The following is a 13,524-nucleotide window of genomic DNA, read 5'->3' as shown; positions in this document are numbered from 1 at the left end:
CAATGACAATATAAACTGAATTCAGATCATCCAAAGTTCCTTCTTATCACTTCTGACCCCTGTAGTACAGTCACTGCCTTTGAAGATCACCTTCGCATTGTGGATCTTCATACCGGTACTTTGCACAGATCTAATCCACTTGACATTGTCATAGAGAACAAATTCAATTTTCTAAACCTGAATAATGCCATGGCCGAAACCACTGACCACATAATAAGATTTCTCCAATCTATGGACCTTTTATTCCTCAGGATGGCCTTAAACAAGATAATGTGCTTGTCCTCTCCTATTTTGATTATAGGATATAAATTCTGACTTGCTTTCATTGACATTCGTGTAGCTCAGTTAAAGGCAGACCTGTTCGCAGCGCCCATTCTGATTTTGGACACCAAGAGCTATCATCACATATCATTAGTGCTAATCCACACAGATGGCATGAATTCGAAGCAGGAGGAACTTTCAGGTCAGCAGGCGTGTGTTTTTTAAGGCCTTGATAACTATTCTCTATTGAGCTAAAGCGGTGGTGAGTAATACTACGGTCTATGTCTGAAATAGTGCTGAAGTATTTTATTGAGGTTTATTTTTTTTTTTACCGTCTGTTGTACAAGCCACTAACTCTTGTCTCATATTTTTCATGTTTCCCATATGCCTCCAATCCATGTATTACCAATGTTTGCCTTCCTTTTCTGCATTTTTTAAATTGCTCTATTTTCTCATCCTTATAAACTTACATACAGACCATAACAAAAATAATGCAAGAATTTAATATTTGAGCTCATTTATTGAATCCCACTGCCTTTTTCCTTATTTTCGCAAGGCATGCTGCAATTCTGAATTATCCTTTTACTTGAAGTAAATCTGTAGTGGCCTTTTAGCCAAACGTGGCCCTATATAACATGTTCAATATGTAAAACAGTTCTGCAATCCAAAACATTCTAAGGAAATATCTTTTATTAAATCTTCAAAACCTATTTCTCAATTCTCCAGGTTAAGGGGCCATTTGTTCCATGGCAAGTTGTAAGAGACATCATGCATGCAAACTTCGAAGAATCTCTGGATAAAACGTCCCATTCTGTTGGCAGAAGATCACGTTACATCGTGAAAAATCCTCATACTTTTCTTAACTACAAGTAAGACATTTGTATTTATTTTTGTACCAGTTTAAACATTTTCTTAGCCTACTATAAAAATGTCCAGAGGCAAGTTTTTTTATTCTTTTGTGTCCATACAGAAGTCAAAGGGTTTTAAAACAGAAACTTCTCTGTGGCTCAACAGTGGAACCATAGCATGTTTCTGGTTAGAGAGACATACGGTTGATTTATTTTATTATCCATACTTCCTATATCCACATATCATTTGTTGAAGTTTAATTATGTCATTAAGATGAGTTTTAAATAATATAGTTGGATGTAAAAGTAGGCCTCACCGCCTACAATAAACTCTAAATCTCCCAAGATAAATAGGACTGACACAATTTTAAATTGGTCTATATTGTCTTTCCATTTTAGTTGGTGGTTTCACATACTGAAAAAATTGGTTTCTGGTAGTACTACTGGATAGATGTCATCATCAATACTCATGCACTCTAACAAAACAAATTGTTTTAACTAACCTGCATCTGTGGCAGACATGGGCTTGTAGAGGTTTAGTAGCATCAATGGCACTTCATGCCCATAATTAATAATAATCATTATATCGCTATCTCTCTGGCTGTCGCATGCAGGCAGACTTCTACACTTGTGCTCAGTCTATATTGCAGGTGCTGCGAGATTGTCGCCCTACATGACATCATGATGTGTTGTCTTGGCCCTTATCATGACCCCTTAGCCTGAGATTCCTGTTTGTTGATGAACCTGAAGGCCATCATCATCAAACAGATTTTATTCGACTTTCAACAAGTCATAAAAGTATCAAATAAAAACACATATATGTATATAAACACAATAAATAAATTTAATAATAAAAGAATAAATAGTAAAAGTAAGGATGCACATCATTAATTTGTCCATATACAAATATTTGAATAACCTTAATGAAATTTAGGCCTATGCGCCCATGGACTTCCTTGCAGTTAGTACTAAGCATAAAGAATTTGCCAAAATTCCACACATTTCGATAGAAGATAAAACCTGTAAGCTAAAATACGCATCACGACACTAGCGCAAGTTAATCGATCTTAAAAATGGCAATAAAAAACGTTTTCTCTGTCATAAAATTTACAAAAGAGGACCACGTGCATCGTAGATTGGGCTGCCTTCGCGTCACAGGGGCATACTCTTAAAGCTGTACTCCAGTCATTCATAATCTGGAAAGTTACAAGACGATGGAAAGTGTCTAATCGTAATCTTGTAAGAACAAAACTATGTCAAGGGTTTGTCACACTTACTAGGTAAGGCTGCATGCCTTCCGTGGACAGAATTAGTTGGTTGGACATAACTCTGGACTTTCTCGATTCAGCTTCCCATCGCTGGTCTTCCAGGTACTTCAATGTCAAGGCCCTCAGTTCTTTCCTGGTTATTTTTCCCAATGATTCTGGGTTTGTATAATGGTCTTTACAACCCATATTTCTAAAAAAGAGCATAATATATTTCAACCAAGGAACTCTTAACGAGTGAGTTAGCCTCATACAGTCAGATAGGATGGCCTTGTTTAATCCAGTGTACTCCGAGGTCCATACTTTATGCCATAATAATAATGGGTGTATCTTTATCAAATCAGCTGCAAAAGAAACTCCTAATTCCACATGGCTAATGTATGACGATGTACCGTTTGGTACCATTAACAAGTATCTGAGAAAATCATTCTCCACCGTCTGAATCGGATTACAATTAGTATACCCCCAAATACCTGAACCATACATGGCAGCCGGGATGCTTTTGGCTTTGTAGATTTTTCGGCGAGATAATCCCTCCTAGCCTTTTAGAAAAGATCTTCAGAGCCGGCGTTGTTTTAATGATCTGGTCTTTTTTAGTTTTCACACAATGTGCCCAGGACCCTGTTTGTCAAACATTATGCCCAGATATGAAAAGGTACGAGCTATCTCCACTTTGTCCTCATGGATGGTAGTATTGTAGATCTTACCCGATTGTCTACCGCAATTCATTATAAAAGTTTTGGACTGATTAACTGTAAGTCCCAGATCTGTCATAAAGGTTATGCAGGTGGTTAAGAGTTTTTGGAGGGCTAATGGTGTTCTAGCCATAGGTACTGCATCATCTGCGTAAAGCAGTACAGGGACAGCACAGTTGCCTATTTGGGGAAGGTCTTTACATTTGCATATCAGATCACGTTCTAAGTTGTTTATGTATAATGAGAACAAGAGTGAAGCAAAAACACAGCCTTGGCGCACCCCTCTATATATGCCAAAAGGCCTAGTGCATTCCCCTCTCATCCCGAACCTTACTCTTGCTCTACATCCTGTATACATGTCCCGTATAAACTGAACTATTGTTAATTCGACCCCCATGCTACCTAAAATGTCCCATAACTTCTCATGTAATACACAGTTAAATGCTGAGGTTAGGTCTATTAAGGCCAGGTACAAGTTACCCTCTCTGGTCTTTGTGTACTTCCCCACTAGGAGGCTTAAATTCAGGCCCTTTTCCACTGTACCTATTCCTGTGCGGAAGCCATACTGTACTGGGGATAAGATGTCATTTCCTTCTGCCCGTGTTTGGAGTCTATTTAAGATTATTTTCCTGCTAGTTTAGCTGTTGGGTCAAGCAGGGAGATTGGCCTGTAGCAAGCTGGGTTGAGGCGGTCACCTTTTTTATATATAGGGATGATGATGGAATCTCGCCACGTCGATGGGGGCCCTTGTGTACAAATACCTGTGTCATTAAAGGGCCCCAAATGTGCGTGTTTGTCTTGTATAAATCGATTGGGATGCCGTCGGGGCCCGGCGCTTTCCCCGCTTTGCTTATATTTATGGCTTTCACCACCTCCTCTAAACTAAACTGGGGTATTACAGCCGAATGAGGGCCTTCCTGAGCGTCTGGGACCTTTAAAAGGACCGCAGAGTCTATGTCAGTAGATTGGCGGTAAATCTTAGAAAAATATACGATCCAATCCTCTTCCGAAATTGCAATTTCCATTCTGGAGATATCTCTATTCCCTAACACAGGAGTATTTATTATTTTCCAGAAGAGGATGTTTCCTTCGCAAGGCTAGCTTATATGCCTGTCTACACATGAGTATTTCAGTCGGGCATCTTATTGAGGCACTTAAAGCTTTTTTTAAACTTGTGTGTGCTTTTGTGTAATTAGGGTCAAACTAGCCACTTTTCCTTTTTTTTCCTGCCTTTCCCTGCCTGGTAGTAAGAACTTCCTTCACGCCTGAGAAAAGGCACTTAAACATTTTCCTGGTTCTATGTCCTCACTAAGGCAGTCTACAAAGGCTTGATTATATTTACATAATAGCTGTTTCAATAGAGCCTGTGTATCTATCTGAGACATCTCAATGTATATCCATTGCTTGGGGCTAATTCAGTGTCGCTTACCATTGTGACCTTCTCGTCACGATGGCCATCGTGGAATGAGGGGTGAGACTCTTTTGCCCAAGCCTGCAGGGATAAGTAGAAACATCCCCTTTCCTTTTCAAGTAAGTACTCCAGCGCTACAGGATGTCCCGAAGATTGTCCCACAAGAAGCACCAATGGAAGCAGGATTCCTAATCTTTGACAGGGCAGTTCCATTATGAGGAGTGTTTGAAGCCTCAAAACCGGGCCCCATCACCAGGCTGTTCCTCCTTGTTGAAACTTATTCCAGCGAGATATAACGAAATTTCCAACTTCTTTGACGCGTAGGTTGAGGCCCTCCAGCAAGCTATGGATAATTTCATGCCAGCTATTTCACCGCCTGTGGTACTCAATAACAGTGAGACCACTCCTGCGCTGCTTGTGTCTTGTAAGGGGCTGACCTTTTGTGCTTGGCACAGCCGAGAATGTGGCCACCATCATAGCAGTTTTTGATACCACCTTTGATATAAGCAGAACTTACCGAAGTGGCTTATTCACTAGTCATACCCAACAGTGATTTTGGTTGCACAGAAGATGATGATTCAGAGGCGAGCAACCTCCTTCTCTTATAGTACAGATGCTGGCGGTAGGAAGCTAGCTGTCTATGTAGTGCACCAATGTATGGGGCACTATGCAGATAGTCTAGGCACACTTTATTGGTTTACAGGGTTTCAAATGACAATCCCAAAAGCTCTCTTTTTGTGGTCGTGTGGGCGAGCGGTTAGGCTTATCACAGAGTAGGGCTAAGCATTTGTTTTACTCGGAGGCGATAAATGAGAGACACACACTCAAGGATCTCTAGACCAATTGTTTAGAAAAAATACTTTGTATAATAGTTTAACGCCAGAATACTGTTAACAAAATAAATACAGTTGCAGTTTGAAGAAAGTGAACAAAATACTTGAAGTGTCTTTAAAGCTGTAATGTATTTCTGTGGAGAAAGACACATTTATTGCATAGGGGTATTCAACAGCGACTTACAGGACCAACCTTCAGGAGTTAAGGTAAGTACAGGCGCTGTCCATGGCACACCACCAGGTCACCTCGGTGAGCTCTGGTGCGTCCAGGTGTACACGTGCTTTACGATGTCGGGTGTCCTGTTTGTTTCAATGGGAAATGGTCCTGTGTAAAAGAAGCTGCAGGTGAGGACTGGGGGGAGGGTAGTGTGACTGTACCAACAGAGGGCTCAGGTCTTGCAATGCTGGGGGACGTAGGGACACCTTTGTTGCTCGTCTCCTCTGTTCGGGATGGCCAAGTGAAGAGGTGTCCTGCGGCATTTGTAACCGGGGGAAGTCACAGTAGACTGGGCCTGGACAAAGATGCTGCAAGTGGCATTGGGGAGTTCACAGCTGAGAAACTCAAAGTGGGCGCATATCTTGGAGGGCCTGGGGTCCACACTGGCACAGTTGGCCTGTTAGACTCGGGCAGGGGATGCAGGTGCAGTGGCGCTTTACAGTTCCGAGTTTCTGGCAGTGCGGAGTCCTCTGGGTCCTTTTTGGGTGCTTGCAGAGTGCAGTGAAGTAATTCTACTACTCCACGGGAGATCCTGGTGCTTGTGGAAGTGCAGGCAGTTCACCCAGGCATCTGGAGGCAGAGCAGCTGCAGGTCGGATCACCTTTGGCACAATTGTTGAGGACTGGAGACAGGGTGGCAGGGTTGGGCCAAGTGAGCAGCTGCACCTCAGTTCTTGCTTTTCACGGCTCTTCGGTGACCTTCTTGAGTCCAGAAAATCTGTCTTCTGGTGTCAGAGAGCCACCTAAATACTAAATTTCAGTGAGTGTAGGGTAGTAGCCAATGGGCTACTTACCCTTGGGGTGCCTTTACCCCCTATATGACCACTTGCTGTGAGGAGTGGTCATATTCCTATCCCAGAAGGCCTAGCTCCAACCAAAAGCAGAATGGTGGAACCCTTCCTCTAGTGTCCACCTTGGGTAGCCTACCTTAGGGGGTGTGGCTAGTCCAGATGTGGTATACACCCACTGACTAATTTTCCTGCCTGCCCTGGTGCCAAATGGGTCTCAGGGCATGGGGGGGTGGACTACACCCAGGTCTGGGGTATCTGGTGGGTTTGCATACCAAAGGCAGTAGGGCCTTTGAAGCCCCTGGTCTTGGTATGCAGATTTGCCAGCCATCCTGCTGGGGTGGGTGGCAGCACCCATCTCCGGTGCAGGTTTTGTTCCTGACCTCTGAAAACACTTGCTGTCACCTCCACGGAGTCAGAAATCTGTCTGTGATGGCAGGCTGCTGGAGACTAGTCAGCCAACCCACTGAAAGACTAGTGCGGTGCAGGGGCCCTCTGGGTTCATGTCATAATAAATCTGAGGCGGACATTAACCTGGATTTATAAAGAGAAGGTGTTTGGTACCAAACACCCTAGGGTTTAGTCACTGGGTCACTTGAGTTGAAGTGTGTCCAGCACATAACTTAAGATAGCTCCCCTGTTCACTTGCAGTGCTCAACAATGGGGCTGAGCATCACAGGGGTGTATCTGCTCGTGTATAAATGACCACTCATCATATATAATGTACCCTGCCGTAGGGCTCCAAGGCATGCTATAGTAGTGAGTTACATATGCTTAGATGCAGTAACAGTAATATGGCACATGGTGGGTGCCATGTCGTGTTTTCACCTGGCTTGCATCAGGACACTCAGACTGCAATGGCAGCTGTGTGCATCTCGTTTTGAGGGGGGGGGCACTGAGGGTGGCACAATATGTGCTCCAGCCTTTAGTGGACCCTCAACTCTACCCCTGCCCTAGGTACCAGGGCTACCACTTCATAGGGACCTAAACAGGTGGAGGAATGTGCCAATTGTACATATTTCTACCTATTTGTAGGGAAAGAGCACTGGCACTGGTGACCTGTTTAGCAGGACCCAGTGCACCTCAGTTGAAAAACCTCAGTACAGTGAGCAACACATGGGAGTGATTATGTCAAAAAGGTAATTTTCCTACACTGGCCTCTTTATAGATTTTACAGAATGTAAGTGGCTTGTATACATCTCAAGAAGGACCCATTACTTACCCCTCTGGACCACCTTCAGAAGAATTGACTTTGCCCACCACAGAGGCCACGTCTAGCATTATGACAGAGATTTTGCAACTTTCTTTTGCAGTTACAGAACGTTTATTAACCTGTGATGAGGCACCATTTGAGCCTGTAATTGGGTGCCTGTGAGAAGTTCTTTTCTGCCCACCGGACCACAAACAGATAGCTAGAAGACACATGCCTCCCCTTGTGAACTGAAATTGTTATGGTCCCATTCCTCTCTGGAGAGCCTAGCAGTTTAAGCTTCTTCAGCAAAGTTAATCGCAGATGCCTTTCCTATGGCCTCTTTAAAATGAAAAAAGAAACTGGACTCTAGACAAAAACTTCTGGTATGAGTTGTCCATGCCTTGTCATGGCTAGTAAAGCTGGCCATTATTAGTGTATGTGACCACATGAAAAGCCTCTCTCTGAACTGTTTAATGACTGTGAATAAGCTTCTAAACAGATCCTGATGTGCAGCCTGGTCGCTCTGCATCAGTCTGTTCAACTAGATTCTCAGTAGATGTCCAGGCAGCACTCGTGGCCTGAAAACAATGGTGAAGTACAACTTATGTTACTCAGAAGAATGGTATTTAAATCATTCTTCAGTATTTAACTAGTGGTCTCAAATAAGACCTGTCCTGAGCATCCAAAATCACCAGAGCCTGGTCTGAGATACGTAGATAATCTATGGAAGTCATAAGTATTAGCATGTATTGTGCCTCCCTCAGGGATCCCCCTAAAAAGTTGCACACAGCTGCACTTGCAGTCTGCGTGCATTGGTGCAAGCCAGGTGAAGACACGACATGGCACTCTCATTGTGTGCCATGCACAACACAATGCATTTAAATGTATGTAAGCCACCCCTACAGCAGTCCTTGGAGCCCTAAGGCAGGGTGTGTTATATGTGAGGACATATCTGCATGAGCAGGTATGCCCCTGTGATGTTTAGTTTGATTGTTGGACATAGCAAGTAAACTGGGAAGCCATCTTGCCATCTACATAATGGTTTCACTGAAACCTACGGTGTTTGGTATCAAACACCTCTTCTTAATAAATCCAGGCTGATGTCAGCCCCGCTCCATTTGGGCCACTCCGTTCAGAAACTACGAAAAGAGGGTGTGGACCAACACACAGCCCTGCTGTAGACCCCGCCCAATGTGAATCCATGGAGGTAAGTCGCCTTGATTGTTCACCTCAACTTGGCAATCATTTCTGTATGAAGTCTAACAAATACAATAAATCATGAGGCATCCCCAGCCTATCCAGCACCTCCCAAAGGATATGCTGCGGTACTAGATCGAACACAGCTCTCATGTCTGTAAGGGTCACATGCAAATACTCTTTTCTATTGGTGGTATATTTCCAGCAAGCTGTCATAAACCAGAATGTTTGGTCCACTGTTCTACTGTTTTCTGGAAAACCCGCCTGGCAATGTGATAGGACATTATCATCAGTCATCCATTCCTGGATCCGTACTAAAACTCGGTGACACAAAATCTTCACGGAGCTATGGATTAGGCTAATTGGTCTATACTTAGCAGGGATATCACTAGCCCCCTTTTTAGGAATAGGAACAATATTCTTTGTAAAAGTAATCTTGTCTTTGTCCAAAGCTGAAGTCGATGTAGCCTCTTTTGCAGAAACATCTGACCAGCCGTTTTCATATTTGCTATAAAATGCCTTAAAATATTCCACCCAGCATTCTATAGGACTAATACATCAGAAACAAGGTTACCTTATCCATTACTCGTCGCCACTGTCTTCCAAAATGTTACGGAATCACATTTCGCCAGGGCTTACAGCATCTGTACCCATTGTAATTCCTTCTGTGTTTTTTTTTTTCTTGCCCTGAGCAAACAAGCCTTGTGTCTTCCTGGCTCCGATTATTTCCCCTTTATTGCCAACCTTAACAGCTTTTATCATATTCCCTTTGACAAGTCTACATGCAGGGAAGAAAACAAGGGGCGAGATCTAGACCAGTGGTTCCCACCCTTTTGACATCTGTGGACCCCCACTTTATCAGTACTGGAACCCAGGGACCCCCACTGAACCATTATTGGAATCCATGGTTCCCCCCAGTGAGTCATTACTGAAAGGTGGGTACCTAATCTGTTAATAATATTAAATTCTCTAAGCAGTCGCGGGCCCCCTGAGGAGGCTTCGTGGACCCCCAGGGGTCCCCGGACCACAGGTTGGGGACCACTGATCTAGAACTAACTTGGAATTTCCCTATCTGTTTCTTCAGTAGGATTTTTAAGGGACCAAATAATTGCTCATGCTTTGTGTTGAACCTAGTCATATTACCTGTAAAAAAACACACTTGGGTCAAAAGAGCCAACCTTCTTCACTAATTGGCTATAAATACAAGCCTTAATACAGTTGTTTTCACCAATAATGGTCCATTTTATATTCCTGCTGTTATTGGTACAATTTGACAGAATGTCAGATTGGTCTTGGTCGCGAATCTTTCGGAGGCCTACCAAACAGCTCTGAACTAAAGTCAGTAACCAACGCGTTATGATCGCGGTCCGCCCTTTGAACAACTATCATATCAGCTATATATGGCCAAAACATTATGTCTAGCAGAACATAATCTGTGTAGTGTATGTACAAGCCTCGTTTGGAAGTCGGATGAGGGCATTGGTCAGACTTTGTGTGACCACATGCAGCTTGTAAACTGTAGTTTAGGCAAAGCTGAAACAACTGAAGTGCTACTTTTGACCAATGTGTGGCTGACTTTGTGGTAAGCTGTGGCTGTGGTATGCCCACTCAGCATCTTCCGCGGCCATTCCTCCGCCATTATGGTTGACAGTGGGTCAAGTGGTTCAAATTTGCTGTTAGTCACCTGCGATAACCACAGACCAAAAGTGTTGTGATACATTCTCAGTCAAGGAACATATGTGCAGTTGGTGACTGCACTATTACATAGATATTCAGAACTACTATGTGCTTGACCGGGCAAGGGCCGCTAGCTACAATGTGAACGCCTAATATATCCTTTGAGCCTGTTTCTAGCACTTGAACGCTATAATCAAAGGTATTTTTTTATCCAGATGAGTAATCCCCCAGAGTCTCTTCTTACCCTTGCTTGAATGGCATTAGCAGAAAAATTAAGGAACCCTGGCCTATAGGCCAGCTCCATGGCCCATGTTTCATGCAAAACGATAATGTGGTGGGCATCAATAAACTCACCCCAATCAGGATCAAATATCTTGGCCTGCAAGTCAGCCACATCACATGACATAAACTTAACTAGTTTTCCTACAGCTTGCTGATTAGTTGCAAGGGGGAAGGTATGTGTGTAGTTGCATCACTTTGGCTAATAGTTGATAAAGGAATACTGCACGTCTCCACTGCCTGCTGCGCACCACATGGCACATCGGCTCAGGATCAGGAGAGCCCCCCGAGCCAATCCATACCTGAGGCAGCCGACAGACCAGCACCAACTACAACCCCTTCCCAAGAAGGAGAGTGGGAGATGCTGTCATTTAGATTTACCGGACGGTATGCTGCTGCAGGCGAGGTACTTTTGATGCCAATTTTAGTTACATCCTGCTTTGGTGCCCTGCGCTCCAGGGCAATTAGGCCATCATTTATGTTGTTGTTAACAAATCTTAACCCAATATGGTCAAAACTGTTGTGGCAACCACTATAGCACCTCACTGAGACAATGTCCTCCCTGATTATTGAGCGGCATTAATTAACTTTACGGACCCAGCGGATGACTTGTTGGTAAGCGATTCATTATTCTCTTTAAGACCTAAAAACAACTTAGGAGCATTTATCAGAAATATCTCCCCACCCGCTGGGCATTAGTCCTGGCCTTTCTCATATTCATGGGCCGCTGGTCTTCCCTCCTCTGCCGTATCTGGATAACTTGATGCAATCTACCTAGTTTCCAGGGCTCTTCTGTGGGGTCCATGGAACCTATTGTGGCTACTCAACAGGTCTGGCTGTTTGATTTTATCCAACTGCTTACTCCCACCTTCCACCTCCCTTGCACTTAGATTACTACTCCTTGTTGGTGCCTGTATAATATTCTGGGTGCAATGAGAGGTAGAACAGTGAACAACAACAGAAGCACTTTTTTTTATTGTTCCCAAGTCTGATCTCATGTCCATTTTTTCTAGCCCTAACCACAGTTTTGGTTATACCTGATCACTCCTCTCTCTTCGTCTTATCTAACAGGCAGGCTAGCTAATCTACATTCTCAGTGAGTATTTGCAGTGCCATCTTCAATCTTCAATTCACCTATTTTCGCCCTTGCCAGTGTAAGCTAGGCAGCAATATCTCTGGCCATGGTATCAGAGCTTTGAGCGAGATCTCTCAATGCAGATGTTAAATCACTCCTTGGTCTCTTCTCTTTACTCAGCTGCAATGCCTCTGAGAGAGCGTAGCTTATATGATCTATATTAGCATGAAATGTTTATGAATTAAGGTGTGATGATGCCGCATAGAAACTTTAATAATAGCAATTTTGCTTAGACGTGCGCTTGAATTGTGACCACGAAGAGTGGCCACCAATGTATATGCAAACTAATAATGATGATCAGAATGTTTGTTACGTTCAAATGAGCTTATACTAACATTTGCGTTATCAAATCTGTATTGAAAACCTCATAGGCCTTACGTTAGCATGACCTGCAGCTTAGCTACTTGGCTCTCATATTAAATGCATTTTCTATTCTTCAGTGTGCTGACTCACAAAGGGCCATGACCCTGTTTATTCTTTTCTCTTCGACTTCCAAGATGAATGGAACCATGTTAAGATCCGTTCTCACCCTCTCCCCTCGTCCTCAGACTAAATGTTATAAATGAATTGAAACAGTGTAGATTAATGTAATGTACAAGGTCATTCAAACCGGTGAAGACAATGGAACTGCTGACCATAAGATGTGCAAAGAATTACAGGAGGATAAAATCACACCGGATGTGCCATTTTTAAAGACGTCTATTACGAAGACCAATCAAAAACTTGTAAAACAATATGGGGTGAAGATTAGGATTACCTAATGTTTAATTTGATAGGTTAAAGATAGTGGGGCATAACAAATGTCCAATAGAATTTTGGGGGAATGTACTACGAAAAAGGGATAAAAACCCATGTCACAGGAAGTCATTGGAGAATTAGGGAGGGAATGCAATTGATTTTATCCAGAAACTCTGTCACTCTGTTTAGTGACTTTTGGTTTACTTAAAACCATCCTCGCCCTTAGATTGCCCATTTATACTTTACCTCCTTATGAGGGAAGTGCCCTTTTGCCCCAGAGCTGAGTTCTGACTGATGGCGATTTGACTGATGTTCTGAAGACAAAGACTGAACCTGTGCGCTGACCTAATCTTTGAAGGGTAATTATGACAATGCACTTGTAATTTGTCTGTTTTCCTTTCCTTTCTAGGTACCAACTGCTTGCTTTTGACAGAGACCTTAGCTAGATGTTTTCCAAATTGGTGTTCTAAATTATTTTGCATGAAGCCCAACATGCTAATGCCAATCAGTGGTTAGGACAGCTGTTCACCAAAACTGACGCAAATAGACAAACGACTGAGACTATGCTTTGTTGAAACTGACGCAATATTGACACTCTGCTAAACTTGATCTATGTTCACTCCGTGTTTTGTTCTGATGTTTGTGATTCTCGCTTTAATGAAAGCTTATCAAAGTTGCCATATCGTGACTATGCTATTATGTTTCTTGGTGTTGAGATTAACGCATTTGCTATTAGATTGTAAGTAATAGGGAATAAAAATTCATAAAATTCTACTAAACAAGGTGTGGTTATTCATGGCTGAAAGGTCATGGTAGTGTCTTTGAACTGATTCATGACTTTGACTAAAGTAAAATGCATTGTCGTGATAAATATTGATAACATTATTGATGTATTGATTGATATATTGATTAGCTATCTCGTCCTACGGTGTCTCTCAACTGGGTTAACGAGTCCTGATGTGTAATAAATATCATAAAAGGACGCGTTA

At 42.8% G+C, this 13,524-nt stretch overlaps 1 protein-coding gene across 1 annotated transcript in view; it reads left to right on the top strand.

Annotated features, from left to right (window-relative positions):
• GTF3C1 (general transcription factor IIIC subunit 1) overlaps window positions 1–13,524 on the top strand; it is a 1,928,973-nt gene that overhangs the window by 1,293,233 nt on the left and 622,216 nt on the right. Inside the window, exon 25 of the mRNA XM_069210709.1 lies at window positions 988–1,130. Coding sequence (XP_069066810.1) covers window positions 988–1,130 — 143 coding nt within the window. The remainder of the gene's footprint in view (window positions 1–987; window positions 1,131–13,524) is intronic.

The sequence above is a fragment of the Pleurodeles waltl genome, chromosome 10 (genome assembly GCF_031143425.1).
Source record: "Pleurodeles waltl isolate 20211129_DDA chromosome 10, aPleWal1.hap1.20221129, whole genome shotgun sequence".
Classification (NCBI taxonomy): Eukaryota; Metazoa; Chordata; class Amphibia; order Caudata; family Salamandridae; genus Pleurodeles; species Pleurodeles waltl.
The sequence above is the reverse complement of the archived record's forward strand: the minus strand, read 5'-3'. Positions and strand labels throughout refer to the sequence as shown.